This window comes from Petaurus breviceps, unplaced genomic scaffold (genome assembly GCF_028583685.1).
Source record: "Petaurus breviceps papuanus isolate PSGF00001 unplaced genomic scaffold, PetGlider_PUasm1.0 673, whole genome shotgun sequence".
In the NCBI taxonomy this organism is placed as follows: Eukaryota; Metazoa; Chordata; class Mammalia; order Diprotodontia; family Petauridae; genus Petaurus; species Petaurus breviceps.
The window spans coordinates 1,730,243-1,756,993 of NW_027186448.1; the positions used below are offsets into that span (position 1 = coordinate 1,730,243).

General features: G+C 35.9%; 1 protein-coding gene across 3 annotated transcripts in view; it reads right to left on the reverse strand.

The window, feature by feature from the left end:
* MYH10 (myosin heavy chain 10) overlaps window positions 1-26,751 on the reverse strand; it is a 214,955-nt gene that overhangs the window by 115,574 nt on the left and 72,630 nt on the right. For all 3 annotated transcript variants that reach the window (XM_069104170.1, XM_069104168.1, XM_069104169.1), the window contains 4 exons: window positions 24,902-24,994; window positions 11,898-11,961; window positions 1,626-1,724; window positions 341-484 (listed from right to left, as the gene is read on the reverse strand). In XM_069104170.1, the coding sequence (XP_068960271.1) occupies window positions 341-484; window positions 1,626-1,724; window positions 11,898-11,961; window positions 24,902-24,994 (400 nt within the window). The remainder of the gene's footprint in view (window positions 1-340; window positions 485-1,625; window positions 1,725-11,897; window positions 11,962-24,901; window positions 24,995-26,751) is intronic.

Consider the following 26,751-nt stretch of genomic DNA (forward strand, 5'->3'; position numbering starts at 1 on the left):
GTACAGGCACATCACTGCACAGAAAGAGGAACATGTAGCATTCCAGTTTGGGCTTTTAGGGGGTGGGATGGGACATAAAATTATGAAGGTAAGTAGGTTGACTTCAAACTAGAAAAGGGAGGGTGGAAACAGTGTGTGGAAGGCTTAAATTCCAGGACAATGTGGTTTCTATTTTATCCTATAAGCAACAGGGAGACACTGAAGGTTTTTAAGGAAGAAAGTGACACGGTCCGACCTGTGCTTTGGGAAGATTATTTTGGCAGCTTTGTGAAGGTTTGATTGACCAATGTTTAAAAGATCTACTGAAGTGCACATTGGATCTTACAGATCCCACACATACACAAGATTTCATCATGAGAGAAGCCCATTATGTGCATCGCTTCCATTGTCTCTTGAAAGTTATCTTTGTCTTGCTGTCCAGGAATAGGGATATAGCCATTGGATAAAAATCTATAGTTATTAAATCCTTCAAGAAGCAAGTCGGCTGAGGGAAAAACAAAATAAAACAGTTTTTTAGCAATTATTCATAAATATACAATCATTTACTTCAGTATTTGAAATTAACTATACAGCATAACAGATTATCGTTGCCTGAATGGCACTTTCCCAATCTTAGGTTATTTAGTTATGTGTTTTGGAATAAGAACTTTAATAGAAAGCAGGAGGATTCAAAACACCAATCTTTACCCCACATCTTATTTTCCTATTTCTATTAATTACATCATTTTCTCAGTCACCCATAAAATCAATGTGTTCCAACATCTGCTTTAGGCATCCATAATAATCTATCTAAAATGGAAGCAATACCATGAATATCACCTGACTGAAAATCTATCTGGCTGGGGTGGCCAGGTAGCACAGCGAGTAAGATCACTGGCTCCAGTGTTGAGAAGACCTAGAGATCGAATCCCGGGCTCAGACACTTAGCACCCACCCAGAAACACCTGGCCATGTAACCTTGAGCAAGTTACTTAACCCCAATTGCTTAGGGGCAGCCAGGTGGCTCAGCGAGTAAGAGCACCGGCTCCAGTGTTGGGATGATCTGGATCAAATCCGGGCTCAGATACTCGGCACCACACCCAAAAATAACTGGCCGTGTAACCTTGAGCAAGTTACTTAACCCCGATTGCTTTAAAAAAAAAAAAAAAAAAGGAAATCTATCTGGCCCCTTACCTAGAACTGCTTGTTGCATTTATATTCACTTTTTAAATCACATAACAGAAAATTTAGCAAAAGCACAGGCTTAAAAAAAAAAAATCCAAATTCTGTATTTGTTCCTAAACAAAAGAATGCCAATCCAAACATCTCCTAATCTTTATACAGATTTTTAATTTAGTTTATGCAACTGAAAGCTGGAAACATTTAAACTTTAAACAATTATTTAAAAAACAAGCTTTAGTTTTGACTTAGCAATAGAAAAATGGCATGTAAAACCAGCCACCTATTATCACCTGGGACTATATATTTGTGTGTGTGTGTGTGTGTGTTTTAAAGGTACAACTGTAGTAAACCTTAAGTCTTGATCTCTTTAAAGAGAAAAGACTACTTTATTATAAATATATTAAAAATATTTGAAGAAAAATTTGAAACTTTTTGCTGTGTTATTCAATGTACTGGTAACTTACACTTCAGATGTTCTCCTGCTCCAGACAGCAGTTGGTAAAATATGTGAAATGTACGTTCATCTTTAGCTTGACGAACTGCTCGAGATTTTTCCAAAAGATCTGAGTTAGAACAGTTAAGGACTAAATATGTTGAAAGGTAGTAAGTCTAATAGCAGTGTCAGTATCCCTTAATAGTGAAAGCTTACTTTCCCCTATTCACAAGACAAATGCTATTGTAGTTATAATGGAATAAACCAATAAAAATATTCTTAACTCAAGTGTGATCCAAAAAGACAATATACACAAGTTCTATTTCAAGTCTGCTTCCTACATTCAGTCATTATACTAGAAGAATCCAAAGGTCAGTCAAGCCTCAAATGAAGGCTATCTTTGCTGTTTCTCTTTCACTAAACTACTTGTGAAACTTGTGTCTACTTATGTCTTAAGGGTTAGTAGAAAAAGAGAATTAAAGCCTTCCTCAATAACAGTGGGGTTTTTTTTTAGAGGGGTGAGGAGTTGCTTTCTTTTTTTGTCATTTATTTCAAAGACATGCAGTCCCTTACAAATTAACATGGAAGAAATTGGAGCTACATGATTTAGATGACACTGATGATTTGGAAAGATTGTGGAAACTTGCTTGACAGTTCAAGATCTGCCACTTGGCTAAGAAATCACCTTTCTCCATTTGTAAAACTCAGACCAACAATTCTTAAGGTCTCTTTCCACACCACCCCTCCCATATCTCTCTGCCCTTTCCCATTATCAGAAAAGTTTCAACTGAGAAAATTCACTAAAGATAGGTTCAAGGAATAGCTGGAATAGCTCCACTCAGTATTAAATGACATATTTAGGCACTCTTAACTTTTTCTGCATCATGGATACCCTCGGCAGCCTGGTGAAGCCTATAGATTTCTTTCCAAAATAACATTTGTAAAAGAGAAAAAATCAAATAGGATTATGAACAACACCAATTATATTGAAATAAAGATGTAATTATTTTTCCCATCCAAGTTCAAGGACCTTCCTGAAAGCTAGCCATAGATCAAAGGTTAAGAAACCCCTGATATGCAAAAAAATACAGTACTCACTGACTATAGTAATCTACTGTCTGATAAATCCAAAGATTCCAGCCTCTAGGATAAGATCTCACTATTTGACAAAAACTGCTAGAAAAACTGGAAAACAGTAGGGCAGAAACTGGGCACAGACCAACGTCTGACACTGTAAACCCAAAGAAAGTCCAAATGGCTACACAATTTAGATATAAAGGCTGATACTGTAAACAAATTAGGGGGGCAAGGAATAGTTTTTCTGTCAGATTTATGGAGAATGAAGGAATTTATGCCCAAACAAGAGATAGAGAACATTACGAAATACATAATGATTAATTTTGATTACATTAAATTGTAAAGTTTTTGCACAAAGGCAATGCAACCAAGATTAGGAAGAAAGCAAAAAACTGGGAAAAGAATTTTTACAACTACTGTCTCTGATAAAGGCCTCATTTCTAAAATATATAGAGAACTGAGTCAAATTTACGAGAATACAAGTCATTCCCCAATTGATAAATGGTCAAAGGATATGAACAGGCAGTTTTCAAAGGAAGAAATTAAAGCTATCTACAATCATATGAAAAAATGCTCTAAATGACTACAGATTAGAAAAATGCAAATCAAAACAACTCTGAGGTACCACATCACACCTATCAGATTGGCTGAAGTGACCAAACAGGAAAACGACAAATATTGGAGAATATGTGGGAAAACTGGAACACTAATTCACTGTTGGTGGAGTTATGAACCAATTAGACCATTTGGGAGAGAAATTTGAAACTATACCCAAAGGGCTATAAAAATATGCATATCCTCTGACCCAGCAATACTACTTCTAGGGCTGTATCCCAAAGAGATCATAAAAATGGGAAAAGGACCTACATGTACAAAAATATTTATAGCAGTTCTCTTTGTAGTGGCCAAGAACTGGAAATTGAGGGGATGCCCATCAAGAGGGGAATGGCTGAACAAGTTATGGTATATTCCCTTCTCCCCTACTTTCCTGTAGCATAAGATACTCAAATGACTGTGTATGTTATTCCCTCCTTAAACCTAATCCAATGAGAATAAGGTTGACTCATTCCCTTTAACCTAAGAGATGACTTTTAAAACAAAGAATTAAAAAACCAAAAATGACGAAAAATAACAGTTCAGGCAAAATAACTTCAGTAAAACCTGGGAAGACTTATATGACCTAGGTAGAAAGAGGACCTCCGTGCGGCTCTGGCTATCACCACCTTCAATCCATGTAAAAGGGGACTCTGAACAAACTTTGGAGCTACAGAACCCACAAAATGACACAGAGAAGCTAACCTCCCACTGAGGACAGCCCGGCAGGCCAGCTGGAATCGGCCAGCACAGCACTCTGGGAGCTAATCCCAGCTCCACACTAAGGTTTTAGCTCCAGGGTGGTCGTGACCAGCCAAACCAGATCAAAGGAGCTAGGATTAAAACCAAGAATCACCTATCCAGGAAAACTAAGTATGATACTTCAGGGGGAAAATAGACGTTCAATGAAATAGAGGACTTTTAAGCATTCTTAATTAAAAAAAAAAAACAGCTGAATAGAAAATCTGACTTTCAAATACAAGAAGCATGAAAAGGTAAACAGGAAAGGGAAATAATAAGGAACTTGAATTGTTTAATTGTTAAATTGTTTACATTCCTACATGGAAAGATATTTGTAACTCATGAGACCTTTCTCACTATTATGGTATTTGGAGGGAATGTGTGTGTGTGTGTGTGTGCGCGCACGCGCGCATGCACACAGAGGACAGGATGAGTTGAATATGAAGGGATATCTAAAAAATAAAATTAAGAGGTGAAAGAGGAACGTACTGGGAGGAGAAAGGGAAAAGTAGAACGAGGTAAATTATCTTACATAAAAGAAGCAAGAAAAAGCTTTTACAATAGAGGGGAAGAGTGAAGAGGTGAGAGGGAATGAGTGAACCTTACTCTCTTTGGATTTGGCTTAAGGAGGGAATAATGTACCTACTCACTTGGGTATGGAAATTTATCTTACCCTACAGGAAAGTAGGGGATAAGAGGGAGTGATTATAGAAGGGAGGGCAAATGGGAGGAGGAGGAAATCAGAAACAAACCCTTTTGAGGAGGGACAGGTCAAAGAAAAGAATAGAATGAATGGAGGGTAGGACAGGGTAGAGGGTAACATAGTCTTTCACAACATGTCTGTTATATTAGTGTTTTGCATGACTACACATTAGTAACCTATATCGAATTCCTTGCCTTCTCAATGAGGGTGGGTGGGGAAGGACTAAGGGAGAAAACGTGGAACTCAAAAGTTTTAAAAATGAATATTAAAAATTGTTTTTACATTCAACTGGGAAATAAAATATATAGGCAATGGGGTATAGAAATCTAGTTTGCCCTACAGGAAAACAGAAGGAAAAGGGGTAAGAGAAGGGGATGGGGGGGTAAAGTGGGGTGATAGACAGGAAGGCAGATTGGAAGAAGGAGCAATCAGAATGCATGCCATCTTGGGGTGGAGGAAGGGGAGAGAGAGAAAATTTGGAACTCAAAATCTTGTGGAAGTAAATGCTGAAAACTAAAAATAAATTAATTTTTAAAAAAGATTAAACTATGAAAAAAAGGAAAAAGAGAAAGGGGCATTCTCATATCTCATAATGCACTATGCACATCTATTAAAATTTCAAAGGATTAAGTTTTTCCATTGTTTCACTGTCCTCCTTTCCACTTACACAGCTATAGTCATCCTGAATAGTTTTCTTATTTCTGCTTACTTCACTGCATAAATTCATTTAAGTCTTCCCATTTCTCCCAGTGCAGTCATGTTCTTCAACTTTTTTAGGCCACCTACCTAACAAAAGGGAAATACTTTGTTTCTAAAAGTTCTTTGCTACCATTGCCATTAAGTATTTTTATGTTGAAAAGACAATGCTTTCAACCCTTGACTTTTTGGTCATATATAAAGGTAGTTTCACTAGGCCAAAGGATATGGATAGTTTATGCACTTAGAATTGCAAATGCCTTTCCAGAAAGAAGGGACCAAATCAAGGCTCCACCAAAAATGTGTTTATTTGCCTGCCTTTCCCCAATCCCTCCAATATTTTCTATCCCCATTTTTACTGTCTTTTTCAATTTACTGAGATGAAATCTCAGCTATATCAATTTACATTTCTATTATTGGCAAATTGGGACAGCATTTCAAATAGTTTCTCATCATCCTTTTGAGAACTGTTTGCTCATGTCATTTCACTGCTTCTCTACTGGCAATAGCTCTTAGTCTTAAATATTTGTATTTGTTCCCGATGTATCTAGAACCAGACATTTACCTACAGACAGAAAAGGCTTTCTATCATTTATGTTAATGATAAAAATATTTCCTCCTATAGACAGCTTCCTTCATATGCTATATAGACTGATTTTGGTTCATGCAGAAACTTTTTCAATGTTATATAACTATGTCATTACATTATTTACGAATTACATTAACTCTATGCCTTAATATTGTTAAGAATTTTGACCAAATGGGGCGGCCGGGTGGTGCAGTAAGAGCACTGGCCCCTGAGTTGGGAGACCTGGGATCGAATCCAGGCTCAGATACTTAGCACCCACCCAGAAACACCTGGCCATGTAACCTTGAGCAAGTTACTTAACCCCAATTGCTTAGGGGCAGCCAGGTGGCACAGTGAGTAAGAGCGCCGGCCCCAGAGTTGGGAGACTTGGGATCGAATCTGGGCTCAGGTACTTAGCACCACACCCAGAAATAACTGGCCATGTAACCTTGAGCAAGTTACTTAACCCCAATTGCTTAAAAAAAATTTTTTGACCAAATTTGTAACTAGAATAATAAAAATATTTTTATAGAACCTATTATGTGCCAAGTACAGTGCTAAATGTTTTATAATTATTTCACTGGACCCTCACAACTCTATGAGACAAGTGTTATTATTATCCCAATGTTTACCAATAAGGAAACTGAGGCAGAAGCTAAGTAGCTTGCCTAGGGTCACAAAGATAGTGTCTGAGCCTAGATTTGAACTCAGGTCTTCCTGAATTCTGGCCCAGTGCTTTACCTACTGTAACCAACTTACTGCCCCTGCCCCAAAGCTGCTAATCATCTTGTTCAATTATGCTATGACTTTTGATATTCAAGTCATGTATGCACTTTGAGTTTACTATGGTATATGGTATAAGTTACTGATCTAAACCTAACTTTGTCCAAACCATTTTCCAGGTTGCCCAGCAATTCTTGTCAAATACATAATTCTTGCCCGAGTTATCATCATTCTCAGCATCGCATTCAATTGTTTCTGGTTTCTTCCTCATCTAGTTTGTTCCAAAAATCTACTTTTCCATTTTTAATCCAATGCCAAGTAGTCTGATGATTATTACATTAGAATATGATCTAAGGTCTAGAAATGAAATTCCCCCTTAATTTCTAATTTTTTCACTGTCTCCCTGAGATTTTAGGACTTTTTGATCCTCCAGATGAATTGTATTATTGCAAACTCTGTAATATATCTTTTGAGTACAGTTTGATTGATATAAGCAGTAAATCTATGGATTAATTTAGGTAATGTATGGCTCAACCATGAACATGTAAGATTCCTCTGATTATAAATCCAATTCTTTATTTCTTTAGAGATAACAGAGAACTAGATTGAAAGCAAGTTAGACCCAAGTTTAAGGATTGCCTCTGACCCCTCCTGGTTGTGAGCTCCTGGGGTTTACTTAACCTCTCAGGGCTCTAAGAATCTCTCCAAGGAAGGTGCTAACCTTCACTGGCAGATCAAGTTACTCCCTGAAAGTAGCTTTTCCCAATGAAATCTTAGGTCTACTCCTTATTTTTCTTTTTTTTTTTTTTTTAAGTAATCGGGGTTAAGTAACTTGCTCAAGGTTACATGGCCAGTTATTTCTGGGTGTGGTGCTGAGTGAGTGTCTGAGCCCCGGATTCGATCTCCAGGTCATCCTGACACTGGAGCCGGTACTCTTACTCGCTGTGCTACCTGGCCGCCCTACTCCTTATTTTTCTAAGGAACATTTCATAATTATTTTAAATGGGACTTTTTTTTCTTAAAGTCTGTCATTACTATAAAGAAATCTTGATTTTGTTTTACATAACATGCATACACAAGAACTTTCCTGAAGTTACTGTCTCAATTTCTTCATTGAATTTCTAGGATTTTGTAAGTAAACTATCATTTTATAATTAATGAGATAATTTTTTACCCCCCCCCTTGGCATATCATTATGTCCTTAATTCTTCCTCTCTCAATGCACCTCTAGAGCAAGTGTAATTCTAACAGTGGGTAAAGAGTTACTATTACTTTAGTTCTTTATCTACTGGGGAAGATTCCCCATACCAAATAATACTGTTTTTCATTACTTTTTCATTTCAGGTCCTCTATCTATGCATAAATGAATGTTGTACATTGTCTATGACTTATGCAATGTCTTTAGCTATCATATGGTTTGGGACAACTCTCCCCACCCCCAATTAAAACAACTGTTTCCCTTGCTTGAAGACCTGGTACAAATCCAATGTGATCACAAGTAAGCAACTGTTGGGATATACTAACTACTATAGGCTTTTTGTCAGGGTTTTATTAAAATTTTTTGAAACATGCACATTAATTATATTGAACTATAGTGTTTTAATCTCCCACAAATTCAGTATTAGGACTACATATGTCTCAATAAAATAAGTTTGGAAAGGGGGCTTTCTTTCTCAATTTGAGAATAATTTGTGTATCACAGTTAATTGGTTTTTACAAATTTGACAGAATTCATAGAATATGAGAAATGGAGGGCATCTTAGCAGCGGTCTAGAAGAATCTACACTGTAAATTAAAAGGTGGCTGACTTCTGCCTGAAAACCCTCGAGGGGGAACCTACCACCTTTCCTGGGGCCATGTTCTCACTTTGGGCCAGTTCTGTTAGAAGCTTTTCATGGCATCAAACCTAAATTAGGCTCCTTTCAACTTCCATTTGTTGCTCCTGCCCTCCAGGGCCAAACAGAAGAAGTCAAATCCCTCTTGTATGCGTCAGTCTTTCAAATGCTTGAGTGCAACAATAATGGGCCTTCTCTTCTCCAGGCTAAACATGCCCAGTTTTCGTTTCTATGACATGCACTTAATATCCTAGTTGCCTTTCCCTGAATAGTACTTTCTAATTAAACATTGGTGTCTAGAATTGAACAAGATACCCTTGAAGAGGTCTGACAAGGGAACATCTCTCTATTCCAAAGGATACCTTCATTTTCTAGTTTAGCAAAAAGTACAAAAGCAAAATCTGTTAACTTATTATGGTTCTTTGTGTCTCAAGCTAGATATTGGACAATTAATCCTTCCATGATCCATTCTAGAATTTTCTCCAAATTTCTTCTAGAAATCCATCTGGACAAGGATAAACCCCTCCCAGAAATTTTGGAGCATCAAATTCAAATTCCTTTTCTGAAATTAGATTATTTAAATAGGTATTTGTCATAATTTGGTTATTCTGCATTCTACCACTGTTTCCCCTTTTAAAGTTAAGCTAAAGCTTTTTTGATTTTGTTAATTTTTTCAAAGTACTAGCTTTCAACTTTATAAAGTATATATTTTTTGTTTCGCCTATTTATTTTTCCCAAAATTTTGAAATTTCCCTTTTGGTTTTCTAAATTTTTTTAAATTGCGTATTTGGTTTATTTATCATCTAGCTTGCTAATATCCTCGTTTTGGAATATAATTTTTTTGTTGAGTATTGTTTTGGCTTTATCCTTGATATTTAGACATGTTGTCTCATCATCCTCTTTCACTTAATTATTGGTTCTATGATTCCTTCTTTGACCCACTCATTATTCCTATCATCCTGAAATCTCCATTTGTGATTATAACCTTTTGCTTATGCTTCCAGTGCCAGTAAGTGTTTTTATCTGTGCAAAGGATGTACTTCATATTTGTGTTTCTGGCATTTATTTACAATTTTTCTGTGGTCTTTAACATGGTACTGAGAAATATATGTTCTCATATTATCTTTTTTCTTCCATACAGTTACATCAGATCAGCTAAATGTTTTTATATTTGTTTTTTTTAAAAGTTTTATAATCTTTCTGTTCCAATTAATCTTTTTCTCCTGTCATTTTCAAATGCTCCTCTATAAACTTATTTGTTGATTTTATAATTTTTAATGAAATTTAAACAGTAATCTTGAAACAAGAAATAAGTTATTTCTTCCCTTTATATATATATACTTATTTCTATGGTTTGGGATCTTTACAAACTGAATATTCCATTCATGACTTTGCTGGGGGGGTGTGGGGAAGAAGAGAGAACAATATCCAGGAATGATTCAAATGCTACCTTTTTCTCGATTGTTCATCCTTTCTCATTTATGATTAAACTCAGGTTTGCATGACATGACAACAAGCAACATGCCTTCTATACAACAGGCACTATCCTAAGCATTGTTCCCAAAAAAATTGTTAACAAAGAAGGGTAAAAATAATCCCTGCTCTCAAGGAGCTCACAGTCTAATAAGACAACATGCAAACAACTACATGCAAATAAGATATATATATATATATATATATATATATATACACACAGGATGAATTAGAGATATACAATGGAGGGAAGGCATTAGAAATATGGTGGATCAGGAAAGGCTTCTTGTAGGTGGTCAGGTTTTATCTGGGACTGGAAAGAAGTCAGAAAGCAGATGAAGGACACCATTCCAGGCATGAAGAACAGCCAGTGAAAGTACACAGAGCTCAAGGAACAGTAAGGAGCCCAGCATTACTAGATCACAAGAGTACATGGAAGGGAGTAATGTGTAAAGAGTCTGGAAAAGTAGGTAGGAGCCAGGGTACAAAGTGCTTTTAAAGTCAAGCAGAGGATTTTATATTTGATCCTGAAATATGGACTGCTGAAGTTTACTTAGTAGTGGAATGACATTGTCAGACTTGCAATTTAGGAATATCACTCTGAAAATGGAATAGAGAATGGTGTAAAGTGAGAAGAAACTTGAGGAAAAGAGACCAACTGGAAGGTTATTACAATAATCCAGGCATGAGGTGATGATGGCTTGTATGTGGATGGTGACTGTTCTATAAGAAATGTTACAAATGCAAAATGAAAGGACTTAGCAACTATCATTTGGCATTATAGCTGGAGCTTTTTGGAATGGAACATTCCATCCTCTTTGGTGAACCATCACAGCTATGCTGGTCCCCTTATTCCACTGTTGAGTTCTTTCTGGGGTCTCTACTCTGGGAAAAAGTCAGGACAGCCCATCCTTCACTGCCTTCCCAGCTGCACTTAAGACTTTCTGTATTTCCTTTCCCAATGTCTTGTCTTACCCTACTAGAAATTAATTCATTGAGGACAGAGACTACCTTTCCTTTTGGTACTATGAGTGGTTAATAAATGCTTGTCTTCTGCAATTTCTTGTGGCTACTGAATATTTTCAAGTTTTTTTTTCCCCTTCATATTTCAAATACTGCTGATTATGAAATTTGGCATTTTTCGGTGAAATCATTAAATATTACTGCCACATGTCTTAGGAGTTGAGGTTTTTCTGATGGTTTATGTTTATTTATTATACGGAACTCCTGGTGACAAAACTCCTAATGAAGATAAGAATTTGCTCTACAATTTATGGTCTAAAATAGTTGGCTTAATGCTGAGATGAAAAGTGACTTGATTACTTAAACCCAACTGCCCTCCAAAAAGAAAAAAAAAGTGACTTGATAAGGATCATACAAAATCTTCTTGACTTCCTATTCAGCTAGAGATCCATGCATGATAGCACACTGCCTCACAGTATTATTACAACTAACTACATTAGCAGAACAACTTTAACTTAATCTTTTACCAAGGCCTCTTTCAAAGACATCTTGACATAGAAGTTGATGGTTCAATTAAGAATTAAAGATTTCTATAGGAAAATTTTATACATACCCATTATATTCCAACTGGTAAAATATATGTGACATAGTATTTAAAGTACTTCTAAAAATGCTCCCTGATCAACCATCACAATTACTTATACCTTATAGTATTATAAAGAAAAGAAAATTATTTAAGAAATATGCTAAGGGGAGGCCAGGTGGAGCAGTGAGTAAGAGTGCCGGCCCCAGCATCGGGAGACCTGGGATCAGTTCTGGCCTCAAATACTCGGCACCCACACAAAAAAATAACTGGCCGTGTAACCTTGAGCAAGTTACTTAACCCCAATTCTTAAAAAAAAAAAATGCTAGATTGTAGAAATAGGATACACGTCTCGATGTTGGCTCCAACGATATAACCAGTGACATCAAAGTTGATCCGTATAAACTTGCCCTGAAAGTAAGTTAAAGAGCTAAGTTATAATCAGAGGTATTAATATTAATACAAATTCCTACTGTAATTCATTTTCCTAGCATTAATGTTTTTAACTAGAATGTTTAGTAAAGACTGAATCTTTTCAATTAAGTAGCTGTTTTTTCCAGGAGTTATTTTCCTTACAATTTAGTATAAAGATCAAACATCAGATATTTCTTAGCATCTATAATTAAATGTGCTTCCTCCCCATGTCATATATACACATATATATTTATATTAAGTAAATATATACAGAGTACAAGTGTGTGTGTATGTACGATCAAAGAGCCAGAGAGTGGACCTTAGCAATCATCAAATTCAATATCCTCATTTTACATATAAGGCAACTGAGGACAAGAAAAGCCAAGGTCAAACAGTTATCAAGTGTCTTGGGTGGGATTTAAAAGCATGTCTTCTTGACACCAAATCTAGAACTCTATTATGTTACCTCAAAAATAACACACACACACACACACACACACACACACACACACACACACACACACATACACACACAGGAATACCTCTATTAATAAAAAGAGATGACTATGATATAATTATCCAAAAATTTACCCAGAATAATATTAAAGAAACACAGGCGTGAATTTCTGGATAGGAAATGTCTCCTTAATATATATATGCTCATAGGGATAATTTCTGCCTCAGTGACCCGGCCTTTCTTACTCCCAAGTGATTAGTCTAAACAGTTCCATTCCTACCTATTTTACTGTTCCTTCTCATTCTCATCCATTGGCTTATGATCCCTATTATGCCCACAAACTGTGCAGGCTTCCCAAGTTTCTGTTCTGGGTCCTCTTCTCCTCCCTCTACAGTTTCTTGATAACCTAATCAAGGGTTTAACTAACATCTCTATGCAGATAACTCACAAAGATACAGATATAGATGGATGGATGGAAGGATAGATTAGATAGATAGGTAGATGGATAGATGGATGGATAGATATAGCCTCTCCCCTATCCTTCAGTTCTATTATCAACTGTCTTTGCACATTTCAACTAGATGTCCCAGACACATCTTAAACTCAAGATGACCAAAACTGAACTCTTTATCTTTCCTTTCCCGAAACCAACCTCTTACAAACTTCCCTATTTCTGCTGAAGATCTCAATATTATACTTAACCCCTACTCCTACCTCATTACATGTATCTTGTGCCATCTCTACATCTCTCACAGTTGACTCGTTGTCTCTACTCACACAGATAAAACTTTAGATTAGGTTTTCATCACCACTTGACTGATTATTACAACAGCTCTAATTGGTTTCTTTCCCCATTCTACATATAGCTACCAAAATGGTTTTCCTTAAACACAGATCTGATCATGTCCGCCCATCCCAATGCCTCCCTATGCCCTGGACTCCATCAATTCCAGTGACTTCCTATGGTCTCTAGAATAAAGTAACATCTCTTTTGCTTAGCTTTTAAAGCCCACTGCAATCTGACCCCAATCTAACTTTCCAGTCTTATTACTCCCATACTCTGAACACAGCCAAATTGGCCTTTTCTGTTCCCCACAGAGGAGACCTCATCTCCAGTTTTGGTGGGGCACTACTTTCTCAGCATCACCTTATAGAAACCTTTTTTTCCTTCAAGATGCAGTTCAAGTGTCACTCTTTGTATGAAGTCTTTCTTGATCTCCATAACTGCTAGTTCTTTCCCTCACAAATTCTTTTTTAAACCATTTTATAGTTATTCCTTATGTATTTCTTTATTTTATTTTGTATATAATTATATGTGTACTAATTGTCTTTTCCATTTGAGTGTAAATCCTCATAAAAAAATCTGAGTGTAGGTACTCATGTTTCTTTGCATTTGTAATCCAAGTAACTAGCAGAATATAGTAGGCTCTTAACAAATGCTTGTAAATTGACTGAAGAACCTTAGGAATGCAGCCCAGGTACACAGAAACACAGTGTAAGAACTCATTAAATATCCACTAAAAGAATTAATGAAAATTTTATGAAAGGTAAAATTAACTAATAAATAACTAAAATAATTCTCCAGTAGTTAGCACACTGTCACACTGTAGGTGAGGTGATTAATGAATATTTACTGAATGACATACTTAATAAAAGGGAAAAAAACCTTTACTGTCTATGCTTATAGAGTAAACCCCTAACCTAAGCCAGGTATCTAGTGTGTTCTTTTATGCTCAAGCAAGAAAATGAGAGGGTGAATTACTTGATGAAATTCAAACAATTTATAGGACTATTAATACTGGGTCAATAACATCACTACTATCATTGGAATCTCCAAGAAAAGTGGATCTTTTACACATATCACCATATTTATTTAATGGTGTATTTGTAAACAATGCACTAAGCTGAAATGTAATTGCCCTTCTTTAGGATTGGAACAACTGATCCTTTTCCAATCCAGTGGTCACTGTTGTATTTTCCAAATTTGCTAGATATTAAGTGCAGCACTTTAACAGTATTATCTTGGGGTGGCTAGGTGGCGCAGTGAATAGAGCACCAGCCCTGGAGTCAGGAGGACCTGAGTTCAAATTCGATCTCAGACACTTTAACACAAAAACTAGCCGTGTGACCTTGGGCAAGTCACTTAACCCCAATTGCCCTCCAAAAAGCAAAACAAACAAACAAAAAAACAGAAAAAAAAAAAAACAGCATCATCTTTTAGAATTTTAAATAGCTCCGCTAGAGTTCTGGTACCTCCACTAGTCTTACTGTTAATAGTGCTTCCTAAGGCACACTTTATTATCCAGGATGTCTGGCTGTAGATCAGTAACCACACCATTGTGGTTACTGATGTTAAGATCTTTCTTGTATAGTTCTTCTGTATATTCACGCTACCTCTCTTAATCTCTTCTGTTTCTGGCAAATTGCTACCATTTTTGTCTTTTATCACGCCCATTTTTTAAACAGACCTATAGTCTTTCCCATTCTATAATTTTCCTCTATTTCTTTGTATTGTTCATTTAAGAGAACCTACTTATTTCTCCTGGCTATTCTCCAGAATTCTGCATTCAGTTGGGTATATCTTTCTCTTTCCTTCTTTCCTCAACTATTTGTAAAGCCTCATCAGACAGCTATTTTGCTTTCTTGCTCTTTTTCTTTAGAATGTTTTCTGTTGCTGCCTCCTGTACTATTTAATACTGTGAACCTCTGTCCATAGTTCTTCAGGTACTCTATCTACCAGATCTAACCCCTTAAATCTATTCATCACCTCCACTTCATATTCATATGGATGTTATTAAGGTCATTCTTACACAGTCTGACGGTTATGTAGAAGTTAACTCTTCCATAGCAAAAGATTTTCTACCATGAGGAAGAACAAAAACATCCTACTAATCCTTAACTACAATCACTTTGAAACAAAGCCAGACTATTTCAACAAAGGGAAAGCACTAGAATTAAGAGAGTTCAATAATAGCTTTTTGACAGAAAATTAAGAATTTAGCTGGGACCTGAAGGGAATTAGGGAAGTTAGGTGGTGAAGAGGAAGAGGGAAAGAATTCTAGGCATGGGAACAGCCAGTGAAAAAAGGCACAAGTGTTCTAAGGATATCCATGTTGCTTATATTCTCCTCCATATTAATAATGGATGCAGTATAAGAACAGATATCAGTACCTAAAACATTCAACCATAAATATTCATATTTTCCTACTGACAAAGAAGCAAGTATGGCTTATAAAGGAAAGATACTAGAAAACTGTCTAAACTAAAACAAAGAAAGCAAATATTAATTGTCCTCTCGTGGATCTGTGCAAAATTAAAGAATACAAAATAGAGATTCTTTAGTAGCTCCCTACAAATGTATGGAGAAGTTACACACATCTTGGGTGAAACCCCCACAGTATATAGTATCCCCTCTGATCTGTACAGTTGCCTAAAACTCAAAGATTGAATGGAAAAGGATACTTTCTACAGAAAGAGGATGCTTTCTCAAGTTTTATTGATAAGCCTGTGGGACTACTCTTAAGAGGAGCTCATAAACCCCAACTAATATGCTACCCATTAACAATCAGATAGTAGCATCAAATAGCTATTAGAAAAGGCATTTACACAACTGCATAGAAAGAACAGAAGCTATATTTTTTGAGGAATCTTACGCAACTTTAATACATGCAGATGTCTTAAAATACACATTTTAAAATTAACATCATGTTGGAGAACAGCCTTTATGGCATCTGTCAAACCAAATAGTTTTATAAAAAATATAGTCAACAAAATAATAATAGCACAATCTTGTATTCTCTGCTACTTTCAATCAATTAAGACAACAAATTACTGGTCTGCTATACAATTCTGATTACAAAAGCCATCTTACTAATTTTTCACATTTTCACTAAAGATGCTTCACACTTATAGATTGTTGGCACTGAGCTTTTGCAGAGATGAGGTCAGACATACACAGTAGCAGAGATGTTCTTGTGATTATTTTTGGCAGTCATATCATCCATGCATTTTTTTATAATCACTTGGTATGTGCTTCTCTTTAAGCTATCTTGAGAACAGATCCAACAATATGCTCAAAATTCTCACCTCTAGCAGGGACTTCTGTGCATATATCTGGTTTAACTTCTCTTCCTGTCAGGTTCCTTTAGTGTCATTTCTGTTTGTTTGTTTGTTTTTGGAGGGAGAGGAAAGGCAGTTGGGGTTACATGACTTGCCCAAGGTCACACAGCTAGTGCATCAAGTGTCTGAGGCTGGATTTGAACTCAGGTCCTCCTGACTCCAGGGCAGGTGCTCTATTCACTGTGCCACCTAGTCACCCCTAGTGTCATTTCTAATACATCACAGAGGCTATTGCGGATTTCAGGATTAGAGTCCAAATGTGATTGCTCCACTGTGACTACTGGAGAAAATAGAATTTCCTATAGAAATGGTGAGCAATCTATCCCACAGCAGCATAGGCTATATACTAAAACTGAGAGTCAGTATTAAAAGCAGATATTACTCTTTAAGATCCATCATCTAGCTACCAAACTAAAATGCATATAAAACAAATGATTAGACTATTTTAAAAATTTGAACTGAACACTCAATTAAGTCAAACTGCCTGAATAATATTTTTTCCCACTGAAGTGAAAAACTTACCAAGATTTTTTTGGCATTATGTATTTTGAGCTTACTTTTAGTGATATCAAACCAAATGTTCCTAATCTTTTAATAATAAACAGCAGTATTATAACATTAGGTCAGATTTCCAAAGTTCAAAATCCATGTTTGGTCAAAAAATCTTGGTAAAAAAATAGTGCTATAATTTCCAGCACTCTTTACAATCAATCCTACTCTTCTGCTTCATTATGGTAAAACAGCAATGATGGGTTATTCAAGATTATTTCAGCAAAAAATAAGATATGAAAGGTACTATACTATACATTAAGTTTTCAAGAATGGATCTAATAAAGGTTAAGGATCAATCTAGTTAAGTTTTGAGGTATTCACCAACAAATGGGGAAAGAATGAATTTTGCAGTCAGAATAACTTTCTGAGACTGTATTAGGCCAAGTGACAATCTGTGTTACTGAAAAAAATTAAATTATATCACTGAAATCAAGGATGAAGGCTGGTACTCTTTGTGGAGGCAGATAAAAGACCCTAAGAATACACAATCACACTAAAGGTTGTTAGGGAAAATAGTGTGCTTAAAGGAAACAAATGTGAAAGAATAATAAGGACCTGAAGTAAAGGAGAGGAGATGTCACCCTTTATAGGAGGAGGAATGGAAGAGTCTTACACAGAGGAGAATGGGAAATAAAAAGGTAATATAATGGGAGCTTAAAAAAAATCCAGAAGCTATTTTTTAGGTTCTCCTGAAGAGCAGAGGTAAATACTCTGAGGAGGAAGAAACTGCTTGTCCACACCCACAAACCCATACCCACATACCCCTAAATATTTTTATGTTATACACAGATACATATATAGTAGAGGCAAAGAAGCTCAGGTGAGAGATGATAATGTAAGGGTCAGAGCAAGTATCAAAGAGTAGAAGTATAGAAGTAGTTTGTGATGCCTTGTTCAGGGCAAGGCAGCAATTTAACAACCTACCTTGATGATAACAGAAAGGTTGGTTATATCATTAAAACACATAAACAAGGGGTGGCCAGGTAGCACAGTGAGAAAGAGCACTGGCCCCAGTGTCAGGACAACCTGGGGATCGAATCTGGGCTCAGACACTTAGCACCCACCCAGAAACACCTGGCCGTGTAAACTTGAGCAAGTTACTTAACCCCAATTGCTTAGGGGCGGCCAGGTGGCTCAGCAAGTAAGAGCACCGGTGCCCCAGTGTCGAGATGACCTGGATCAAATCCGGGCTCAGATACTCAGCACCACACCCAGAAATGACTGGCCGTGTAACCTTGAGCAAGTTACTTAACCCCGATTGCTTATAAAAAAAAAAAAAAAACACATAAACAAGACAAAACAGAGAACTTCCCCAGAACTTAAAAAGGAAAAAAAAAAATACAACTACCCACTTTAGTTAAACGTCAATGATACTAGAAGAAAGTTCAAAAAATATTGTCAGTGATTATGAAGTCTTGAGCAAGAAACTAAAGACCAAAGTGGAATAGTTTAAATTTTTCTCACTTTAGGCCACTGAAGGCAATAGCAGAGAAATAATAATTTGGAAATAAGCATCTGGTTAAGAAGTGATATCCAAATGGAAGTTAGAAATCTAGTCCACAGTTTAAAATATAAAGCTAAGACTAGAGAGATCTAGTCAAAGATGAATTACAACAACAAAGGCTGCTAAGAATTTTACTGTTGAAGCTAGCCAAGATGGTGGCCTCCAGAATGGCTCTGCTACTGCTGCTCGTGATGGCAACAACCTCTTGCACACTGCTTTGTGAAGTATATGAATAAGATACCAGCTTGGACAGTCGTGGAATATGACAAAGAAGGCCGGCTGGTGTTTCAAGTGGTTGGGCAGATTCAGTAATATTAATTTTGCCAGCATAATGCCTGCTGAGAACCAACCCTGTTTGGTTTAGGTGTTTCACAGCATCATTTCTTATACATTTGCTGAAAGCTAGCTTTAGCTATTGTCACCATTAAAATACTGCTTCTGAAACCCATTAGTTTTGTGAACTTGGGAGAGTAATTTAACCCCTTTGCGATGCAGGCAAATTTCTAAGATGAACTACATAGGTAGAGGGGGTTTCCTCATCAGGAGTCCACTATAGTAACAAAATCACAAATATAGCCAAAATTGAAATGCATTTGTTAAGGAAAAAAAGGAGCCAAATCAAGGCTTAAGATTTTGTTAATAATAACAACATTATCAGTGAAGAAGTCAAATAGCTATAAAATGTTTGAGGTAGAATTTGAACTCAGGTCTTCCTAACTACTGATGCAATGTTTTATTTACTGGGCCACTTGCCTCTAATTTTAATCAGTTTCTTATCTAAAAAATATTTATATGATACAATTTTTATTTTATTTTAATCCATCCACCTGAGTCACTGGGCTACCCCAAAACATTTTACAATCAGTGTTAGTGTGAAAAGGGATTGTTCCACATGCAACAATATCTCCCACTCTTTATACTCAGAAAACATTTTTTATTCTCTAAAGCAGTGCTGTCTTATAGGATGTCTATCAGCAAAGGTTAGAAACTAGAATACAGGTACAATATGAGGGTCAACATTCCAAGGAGGGCCTAGAAGTAACTACATGCATAGTAGCCAGGGTCAACATCCTAAAGCAAAATAGCTGTCTGCACAAACAGGGTGGAGGTTTGACATTTCAAATCTTAACAGCCATCTTTGGTGATAACAAAAGCTGAACACAGATTGCAACTAAAGCATTCTTAGTAGACTGAAAAATATACATCCAGCGTTGAGAATTCAGTTTTAAACACATAATACCTATAGTATTGATAGGTTCAAGAATACACCCTTATGACCAAGGACAGGTATCAGGAACCTGTGGCCTTGAGGCCATACATGGCCCTCTAGGTCCTCAAGTGTGGCCCTTTGACTGAATCCAAACTTCACAGAACAAATCCCCTTAATAAAAGGATTTGTTCTGTAAAACCTGGACTCAGTCAAAAGACCACAGCCTAGGCCCTAGGAATTTTCATTTTGCACATAATCTGAGAACAATAAAACTGATAGCTTCAAATGTTTATATTTTAAAAATCAGAGAATCTTTATTCACCATTTATGCACCAACCCTGGAGTCAGGAGGCCCTGAGTTCAATCCAGCCTCAGACACTTAACACAAACACAAAACTAGCCGTGTGACCTTGGACAAGTCACTTAACCCCAATTGCCCTACTTCCCCACTCCACCCCCCCAAAAAATCATGTTCAGGCAATCAATAAGAAACTAGAGATCTTATTAGGAAAAAGGAAAAGAAGATATTGACAAGCCATGTGGAACTGGGCATGCTTAACCTAGAGAAGAGAAGGCTTGGGGGAGGGGAGCTGTGATAGAACAGGATAGCTATCTTAAAAGTACTGAAGAACTGTCACATGAAATAGGTTTAAACTGATTAATCCCAGGGAGCAGAATCAGAAGCAATGAGTGGAAGTAACAAAGGCCCATTTCATTTAAGTTACCTTTCAGTTCTGACATCTACAGGATGCCCCAAAAGGCAGAGTTCAGTTTTAAGCCTTAAGAGCATTAAAATTACACTGATTTTTGGGACCCCCTGAATATTCTGAAAGGCTGTCAGGTAAGAGAAAACAAAACAAAAAAAACTTCACTACTCAATAAAACAAGGCCATAATTCTCAAAGACAATTCTAAAATATCTTCTTTGAAATTGGGTTACCAAAACTGTGATGACCAAAGCTGGCCCTGAAAAAGACAGGAGTAAATACACCTCCCTCTTTTCTTTGAAGAGGTGGGTGATCATGGGCATGGAATATTGCATATAATGTCAATCTGTTCATGTGTTTGTTAATTTAATTAAACTACTTTTAATGCACACACACCTCTTTTATTTTATTGATATACATACATACATACACACACACACCCCTCTTTTTACTTTATTGATACAAGGAATTGTTATCTGACTGGAGAAGAGGGAGAAATAGCTGAAAATGAAAGTGATGTAAAAAAAAAGATAACAGTTTTTAGAAAATTCTTTTTTGGGGGTTCACAACTTTTCTATGTAGAGGAGTTTGGTAACCTCTAGAACACAGAAGGAATCTAGTTCAATGGTTAATATTGCTCCAACCATAACCGATCTACCCTAAAGAATGTGTTTTGCTTAGTCAGTGATAGATTTGATTCTAACCAAAATGGAAATAAACACCACAAATATGGGTGTGGGGGAAAACGGTGTTTATCTCAGCTAATATTCACCTAAGCTTCTGATCTACTGGACCCGTCTTCTTTCTCAATACTCTTATTTTTTTTTTCTAAATCCATGCCTCTCTCTTCATCTGCTTTTCTATCATACATAAGAAGTGAGAAATCAGTCTCCTCTTCCAGGTCTACCTCTCCCACTGTATCTCTCCACACTTCTCTATAACTCCTCTGTTTGACTTTTAAAGCCATTCACAATCTGGTCCCAAACACACTTCCAACTTTACATATCATTCCTCTTCCTACCCTCTGTGGTTCAGCCAAAAAGGTCTTAATACTATTCCATATACGTCATTCTATCTCCTGTTTCCAGGCCTTTGCATTGGCTGTCTCTGTATGACATCTTCCTTCCTCAACTCCATATTTTAGAATCCTTGTTTTCCCCAAAACTCTTTTCAAGATTCATGTCCTACATGAGATTACCCTGATCCCCTCAGGTCCTAGTATCTTCCCTGTATAAAAAGTTAGCTTACATATTCTTATTTATGAACATGTCTACCTAAGTAGAACATAAGCTCCTTGAGTTCAAGAACTGTCTTGTTTATATTTATTTCCCTAATGTTTATAACAGTGTCTCCCATACAGTAGGTGCATAACAAATTCTTGATAATCAAGTCTTTTTTGCCTCTTCATTTTTATTCATTATATGCCTTCTTTAAATTAATAATAATATGCTTTAGTTTTGTGTTATTATTTTATTTGCTGTATTTGATTTACCCTTAAGGGCAAAATGTATTACATCCTTCTCTGTGGGAATATATTGGTAGAATTACTGCTAATGGAAAGTGTGTGCATCTGGCTCCATCTATCAAATGATATAGATGATTGCTAAAACAGATAAATCTAGTATACTATCTATCTATCTATCTATATATGTGTGTGTATGTGTGTGTGTTTTCTGGAAAGGGGGCACACACAGAGAAGGACAGAAGGTGACACTCCTAAGATCATCTAGAATCCATCACAATGTGTTATTTCATGCTTGTTAATCCTACATGTTAAAGAGAAGCAAAGTCTCTTGTGTATTCTTGTTATTAGAAGCATGTCTATGGTGAGAGGCACTGGAATTCCCCTGTAAGTAAGGAATACTTTTGGAAGCATTTGTCTAGGTTGAACAATGACTGAACTCTGGAAAGAGGAAGGAAAGACTACACATTTACAGAGTGTAAGTGGGCCCAGTAAATTTTGTCACCTAAATAAGCACCAGGATAGTTCTGTGGGGGGTTTTTGTTTCTTATTAAAAACTAGTTTGAAGTACAAATTAAGCAGATCATCTACTTTCCAATGCTGGAAATATATATGCTTACTTCAAGGACAAATCATCTGAAATCATTCTACCAGTGCTTTGGCAAACACTTTAAGAAATAGGAAAATACAAACAGATGGAAGGATAGAGAGTGAAAATTACTTACCTTATGCCCCAGAACTGGCTAAGTTCTGGAGAGACAATGATATGCAAGGATACTACATTAAAAGAACAGAGCACAGAGCTACTCCATGGCAACTCCCTTAAAATGTTTTAGTGCATACACTTTTGAAAAGGGTCAAGGTCAAAGTAGAGAACAGAACAAGTGGGGGGTGGTATAGGATGGAGGGAAAAATAATCAGTCTTTCACAATATATCCACTATGGAAAGGTTTTGCATAGCTACACATGTACAACCTATACTGAATTGCTTATCTTCCCAGTAAGGATAGGTGAGGAGGGAGGAAGGGAAAGAATCTGGAATTCAAAGTTTTAAAATCAAATATTTAGAAAAAAATATGTATTATTTTTTATTCATGCAACTGGGAAATAAGATATACAGGCACTGAGGCATAGAGATCCATCTTGCCCTACTGGAAAGATAGAGGGGGAGGATGTAGGAGACAGCAGATTGGAGGAGAGGGTATTCAGTGGGATCGCTGTTTTGGCGTGGTGGGCAAGGGAAAAATGGGGAGAAAATTTGTAACTCAAAATCTTGTGGAAATGAATGATGTAAACTAAAAATAAACATAAAATATAATTAAAAAAAATGTTTTTGTGCATGGTAAATTTCATCCCTGAGATCCAAGACAAACAGAATTCCTCTCAGATTTCTTGGGAATCATACAGAACACTGAGTAAAAATAAAAATGTTTCTTCTTGAGGTAAGCAGGTTTCATAACACATTTTATTAGCTACCTTACAGTACTTCATTATCAGAATTAATGGAGTCTCCCAGGAAGTATTAGACTCTCTCAATGTCTACAAAGTTCTCAAGATACCAGTTTATCAGTACACAACATGACCAAAATAAGAAACTGTGCTTCTCTCCCATAGCATCAAATAAAATAATGTTTGTAATGTGCTTCATACCCTGTCTGGCATATAGTAGGTATTTAGTAAATATTTATTCCCCTCACCCTTCTCTTCCCTATCCCAAACACAAATCTAAGCTTTCTGGAAGGAGGGAAAGGAAGTTATTTGTGTTTTTATAATTGAAGGAAGACTGAGGAATAAGATGTTTTTCTATCTCCCCTAGACTGAGGAGAGACAATTAAGACAATGCTGATAGGTGCTCTGTTTCTGCTGGGCACCATGGGAACAGACAGAAACAACATGAAAGGAATTTGTACTTTAGGGCATATACAAAATGAAGAAAGGGAAAATTCAAGTAAAAATCCTTGAACAATGTACTTAAGAAAAACTGATAGTCTTGACCTAAAAAACAAAGAAGGCATAGAAAGAAAAACAGAGATTAGGAGTGAGAAGACCCAGGTTCTTGTCCTGGTTCTAATACTACCACTGTGTCTGTGACCTTAATGGACCAGTCACTTTCACTCTGTGGGATTCAGTTTTCTGTAAAATGTAAGAAACTGGACTAGATTGTTTCTAAGGTCCTTTACAACTGTGAAACATCATTCTATATATTTGTAGACACTTAGGGCTACAAGAGACTTTAGCTTAACTTTATTAAAGTTAACCTTCACTTTATTAAAGATTTCATATTCTTTTAGGAACATAACATTCTCCTCCTAGAGAATAGCATCCAGTAAATGAAGCAAAAATGGAATAATTGAGGGGGAGGTATAACAGACCATAAGAAACAGTAAGAGCATAAAACAACACTTCCAACACAAATTTCAATTCTGCATCCTCCACGAATATGGACATAACATTCCATCTCCAAAATATGCATTTTTTGACATGTATTCTTTTAAGAAATCAAGTCTCATTCTGTACAAATACAACAGCTTAAAAAAATGAGACTATAATATAAATTAACAGATATATTTTAAAAAGCAAATCAAATCAAAGGCCAAATTTAGTCAAACTTTTGGTAATTCTGAATTAGCTTCAAAAATTTGTATATATATGCCAATTTACATATCAAACATTTTTAAGTTCTAGCAAATAACAAAATTAAACATAGTAAAAAATGCTTTAAGTCATCTCATGAAATAGCAAACTATTTTTAAAAATTCTATCTCCAATAGCACTTACTTTTTCCCCCCAATAATCCACCTGTCTTCTACTTTGCAGTTCAATTTCTGCTTAAATTCTTGGAGGTATAATAACTTTATTTTATTATTCATGCCAGTAATTCAGACAGAAAACTGAGGAATTAAACTTTATGGTGTTATTAAACTTACAAAACGAGAAGAGTTGTCATTTTTCACAGTTTTTGCATTTCCAAATGATTCAAGGATTGGGTTTGCTTGTAAAAGTTGCCTTTCAAGTTCCCCCTAAAACACATCACACATAAACACAAAAACAAACACAGAAGTATTTATGTTAAACTAAAGTCTTCAATTAACCCTCACATTTGATTGCCTCTTTTTCTCAGTTCTTTCATACCAACTGCCCCTTTTAAATGGGTCTTCTCAATCCTGGATGTTTTGATAGGACTTCACTAAAAATGAAATAAATTAGCATATGTGTATAATGATATCAAAGAGACTAATGCTGTTAAACAAAGACAATGGATTTAAGTATAAGAAAAATAAATTAGGCATAGATTTATGGGAAAACGGAAGAAACAGATTTTCCAAAAGTAAAATGTTATGTAACATTATCACAGTGATCTTTCTTTTTTTAAAGAGTAAGCAAAAGCTCATTATTAAAATCGTTAACATCTTACATGAGAAGAAAAGTATTTAACATATAGATGATCTCAAAAGATATGAACAAAATACTCTGATTATCATTATACTCATTTAACAAACAGGAAAACCAAAGGAACAAAAAGGTGTTAACATTATTTCTTATTCGAACTGAACAGACAACTGAGTTTTTCTTGATTATATCCAGAAAGACGCATGCCTATTAGGAATACCCAAAACTTATATGTGAACTTCTATACAAGTCATAAAAAACTACAAACTAAAGTACATTAATCCATATTTTATCCATCGAGTGCCAAAAGGAATAGTATCAAGGGAAAAATGTGTGCCAATTCTTTCCTTGAAGAAATTGTACTTCTAGACTGGAACTAAAAAGTGGAATCTGTGAACAAAACTGGACCGCTTTTTCGAAAGACATCAATACAGCTTAAAAATTAACAGAATCTTTACTCTAAAAATTAAACCAGCTTGCAGAAGTGAGTCTAAAGTGGGGGAAAAAAAAGAACCAAAAGATTTGAAAATTAGAACCTAGCTGCCATGCAAATGTACTAACTCACCACTTCACACATCAACATACTTAAACAAGGGATAAATTATGGTCACACAGGTAGTTGTTGGCAAATTGAACTGTGTCACAGCCACTCTGGGCCCTCAGTTTGCTCATCTATAAAACAAAGGAGATAGGTTGGAGGATTTCTAATGACCATATCTAAAATTTTTTTAACATTACTCCACATAAGCTGTAAATATTAATGAAATTTTAGTGTCAAAAGTCAATACTTTTAGAAATACTGACCAGAGGCTACATGAAATTGAACAATGAGACAGATATGGGTCTCAGGCTATCTCCATCTCTAAGTAAAAAACTAAAATAGTTGTTTATACAGAAAGATACTAGACTGTGTATTAATATACATGTCATGGATTGCAAGGCAGTTATCTGAATTACCAAGATTTTCATATAGCTTACCTGTAGTCAAATTCAATGAACTACACCATTTAACCAAGCCTACTTAAAACCAAATCCTAACAGATGGCCTCTATGTTTTGTTTTGATATAGAGATTAATTTAATTATACAATAACAAATTATTTACCTGGAAATGGATAAAGTAATTCCACAGCAATGAATTTTCCAGATAAATGAAATTTATCCAATTCAAACTTCAAAATTTCCAACATTGTAAATTAAAGCACACTTATTAAACTCTTAACATATACCAGGCACTGTCCTCAGCATCAGACACACACACACACACACACACTCAAAGCAAACTATAGCCTCTAAGTATTGCTTATGTTCTAACTGGGGTAACACCAAATTAAATAAACTGATAGATAGATAGATAGATAGATAGATAGATAGATAGATAGATAGAT